We start from the raw sequence: 4082 nt of genomic DNA, 5'->3' as shown, positions 1-4082 counted from the left end.
TAAAGCAAATTCAGTATTCATAGGAAAAATTATCCCCATTATGAATGACAATCTTTCAAAAAAGAATATTTACATTAATGATGATATGCTTTTCAAAATTATCTACATGACATTTGGAAACTTTACAATATTTATGATCACCATTAGGTATATATATATATATATATATATATATATATATATATATATATACATGTGTGTGTATACATATATATATATATATATATATATATATATATATATATATATATATATATATATATACAGTATATATATATATATATATATATATATTTATTTATTTTGTAAGAAATTAGCGTGGGAACCGATGTCCAAGAAAACCTCCCCATAACAGATATGCATGATCCTAGACTGGGTGAGTGAAGTGCCAACACTGCTGCAGTATTGCAGTTCGTCTCCCTCTTAACGAGAGAATGCCTTGTCGAAGTCATTCTGCTTCAACAGTAAATATTGTTTTCATGTTGAAGCATTGTGACAGGTAAGAGGGCTCTCAAACTTGAGGAAATTGCTCCCCTAGTTTGAATCTGAATTTCTCTCTCTCATCTTTTTCTTCCTCTGAATATTGCTTTGACCTCCTAATTTTATAAACTTTCGTGTTGTTGTCCCAACTCTGAGTAAAGTTTCCCTGATTTTATATATGTAGATATTTATATAAATTTATCCATTTTTTTTTCTAATGGCATGGATGTTTCTACATCCGTCCTGCTTCGATGAATGAGATGAGGTATCACGGTTGAGAGGTGCTTGCATTCAAAGCTATATGTGAGAGTATTGGATAATCTCAGCCATTCCGAAGATGGTTTGGACCTTTTAGACGGAACTATTCTCAAGGGTTGGGTCTTCGGAATCCAGGGGGTTCCAATGCTTGGGGTAGGACTCTCAGCTTCTGGCTGGAAGCCCATCATAACATATATGGGGTGGATGATTCCATAGTTTCTTGGTCTCAGTCCTAACAGGCGGGTTCAGCTTACACCTGTTTCTCTAGATCTGTTTTGATGCTATCCTTTGGGTAGGGCATGTGGTGGACCATCTGAGAAGTATGCTCTCATTTTGCTGATAGTGGTGAGTGCAAATTTCCTTTCCAATGTATGAGGCCTGAATATTCTCGAGCAGGTGAACAAACAAATAGAAACCAAACATGGCCCTTTTCCTTCCTATGAATTCTGCTGACAACAGACCCCCCCCCCCCTTGATATACTGACTCGCCCCTGGCACTGTTGACGACCCCTGCTAGTCTAATTAAGGAAAATTGTGTTGACGACCAAGGAACTAATAGGGACCGCTCTTCAAATACTCAGAAACTAGATGGGAATGTAAGAAAATTAAAGGTCTTCCACACATTTGTGATATACCAATAAATTGCCATTATGAAGCATTGTTGATGACTTTTAAAACTTATGGTAAAATTCATGAAATGAGGATGAATTTTGAAGAAAATATGAGAAATTGGAAGCACGGATCTCATTCCGTAATCAGGAGGAATCTTTCAAAGCATTTTGTTAGATTTCCAAAATGAAAATTGATAATTGTGAGATTACTGAAGTGCTATTCACTGCAGCTCGTGCTTGCTTGCTTATTTGCTGTAGATTGCCCATAATTTTGTTTGGACAATGGCTCTTTCGAGAATGTGTCCTAGCCCCAAGGTCATTTATGTAGCTCTGCTCATAGAGCGCTTGTGTCAAAGTAACTTTTTAAGGGCACTATTATTATTATTATTATTATTATTATTATTGTTATTATTATTATTATTATTATTATTATTATTACTTGTTAAGCTACAACCCTAGTTGGAAAAGCAGAATTCTATAATCCCAGGGATCCCAACAGGGAAAATAGCCCAATGAGGAAAGGAAACAAGGGAAAATAAAATATTTTAGAGCTTTGTCTATTGCTCTGCCCCTAGAGCTTTAACCATTGCTCTGCACCTAGAGCATTGATATTCTTCTTAGGTCGAAGGCCGAGTTGAGTATGTGGCTCGCCCCTGAGCCCTCAAATCAGTCCCTTTCAGGAGCCGGAAGGAAGAGATTTAGTAGTAGGGAACAGTGGTATAGTAGCAAGTCCCAGTAAGTAGGAGAGACTGAGAGAGGAGAAGAGAATGTTTTAGTAAAAGAGAAAACGAGCAGATTTAAGTAGGACTTATCTCTGCTTGAGGGGTGGGGTGGAGGATTTGGCAAAGGTTTGACTGAGGAAAAGGAAGATGAGGAGGGATAAAACTCGGGTAACAAGGTGAATTGTAACGGGTATCAGGTCTTGCAAGGACGTGGCATCGAAATGGTGGGAGAAGGATTAGGGCAAGGGGTCAGTGCTGGACCAGTGGTGTTTGGTGCAGGGACAGTGGATGGACTGGTGGCAGTGGTAGGCGCAGGGGCTGTGACCGGTTCAGGAGGAGTGGATGGTTTCCGAGATGGTCTTGTACGAGGTATTTTTTATGGTTTAGGTTACTATGACGGTGCCTTGTTTGCAGTGGTAGGAGTGGCAGTCTCCAATGCCTCCAACCTTTTGAGATGCTCCGGAAATTTCTTGTTCCAGGCATGGCAAAGCCGGGCGCAGTTGGGGCACTTTGGCTGGGTATCCCTCCCTGCATTGTGCGATCAATGCAGTCTTGTGTTGAATGCTTGCCGCTGCAGACCCCACAGATCGGCTGGCTTCTATAATCAGACTTGTGGTGGGCAAAATGCTGGCAATTGAAGCCGGGGAGTAGATCCTTATCGAGGTCTCTTATGGGGAAAGTTCCCCACAGTCCAAGGTCCAGGGAAGGTAAGATGTGTCCTACGAAGGTGGTGATGACTTCTTTAGTCAGTGCCTTGTGACTGCCCAATTTCCATTTGGCTTGGGCATTGTTCCTGCAGTCGGTGATGAGGGTGAGCGGCATGTTAACCAGATAGTTATATACCACTACTTTCCTTAGTTTCTTGGTAGTATCAAGATAGGACAGGGAGGCTCCGTTGCAAAGGAGTCTGACACTATCCTAATTCTTGGCCGTGATGATAATGTCTCCCTTTAGGTTGGGTCTGGCCGTGATCTGGAGTCGTCCAGGGTTAGCGGCTGCGATGGCTGCTGCTGCTGCATATGACGGGTTCTCTCCGGTGGCAGGCAGCTTGACTTGTGTTGTTCAGTTGAGGTGGGCTGTGGAGCTTCTAAAGACACTTGTGTGCCGTTGATGGTGGAGGCCTCGGGAAGGAGCTGGGTCTGGCATGTGGTGCAGTTGCAGCCCGGGTGGTGCGTTGTTACTGGCTGGATAGTAGAGCAGGTGGGAGGATCGAGATCCATGGCAGATATGTCTGCCTCTGCTGGAGGGGTGGCAGCAGCTGTGGTTGTTCCTGGGGCGCAGGTTGATGGTCCTGGAGAGGCCAGTGGGCTTGCAGGGCCAGGTGGGTGTTCAGCCTTTTTCTTTTGGGCTAAATGGGGTCCCCGGGTAGGGCTGGAGGTAGATGGTTTCAGTGAGGTAGATGTTAGTTCCTTAGGCACAGCTTCTGTCTCCGTGGGAACAGCTTTTGTGGGTTGTGGCTCGTGGTGCAGGATTCGGCTCAGGGATACAGACAGTGGCTGATGCCTGAGCTAGAATCTCAATTAAACATTGAGCACAGAGGCAGGCTTTATGGTGCCCTCCTTCAGGTGGCTTGTAGGGGGGGGGATGGGAGCACTTGAGTATCAAGTGCGAAAATACTAGTGTAAGATGCTCCATCCTGTGGTGATTTGAATTGTCCATCTGCTAGGTCTGGTTTCAAGCTGCTTGAAGTCTGGGATACATGAAAAAGTGAAGATAAAGCAGTCTTTGCAATTGCATCTGACGTGGTGGGGCATCCCTGGGTCATGCACAGGGACAAAGCCGACATAATGGATCAGGTCCTCTCTGTAGCTGCGATACCTCTGGCAGTCAATACAACTGCAATTTGAAGTGTTAGTGTTATATAAATTCTTGAAGTTGTGGATCCAACTTTGATATAGATCCCATGTAAATCCTTTCAGCCACCCAACGGCCACGGACATGATGGCTGACGTATCCTGGCCATTCAGAGTCCTTCTCCAGTTCCTCCCTTTCATAACCCCCTTCTCCTTCC

General features: G+C 43.7%; 1 protein-coding gene across 1 annotated transcript; it reads right to left on the bottom strand.

Annotated features, from left to right (window-relative positions):
- Window positions 1-3021: 3021 nt before the first annotated feature.
- Window positions 3022-3857, bottom strand: LOC137627332 (uncharacterized). Its single transcript, XM_068358415.1, has 2 exons — window positions 3666-3857; window positions 3022-3579 (listed from the first exon to the last, which is right to left on the bottom strand). Exons 1-2 carry the CDS (start codon window positions 3855-3857, stop codon window positions 3022-3024), a joined length of 750 nt encoding a protein of 249 aa, XP_068214516.1.
- Window positions 3858-4082: the final 225 nt, after the last annotated feature.

The sequence above is a fragment of the Palaemon carinicauda genome, chromosome 35 (genome assembly GCF_036898095.1).
Source record: "Palaemon carinicauda isolate YSFRI2023 chromosome 35, ASM3689809v2, whole genome shotgun sequence".
Taxonomy (NCBI): domain Eukaryota; kingdom Metazoa; phylum Arthropoda; class Malacostraca; order Decapoda; family Palaemonidae; genus Palaemon; species Palaemon carinicauda.
Note: the sequence above shows the minus strand (reverse complement) of the source record. Positions and strands in the feature narration are given on the sequence as shown.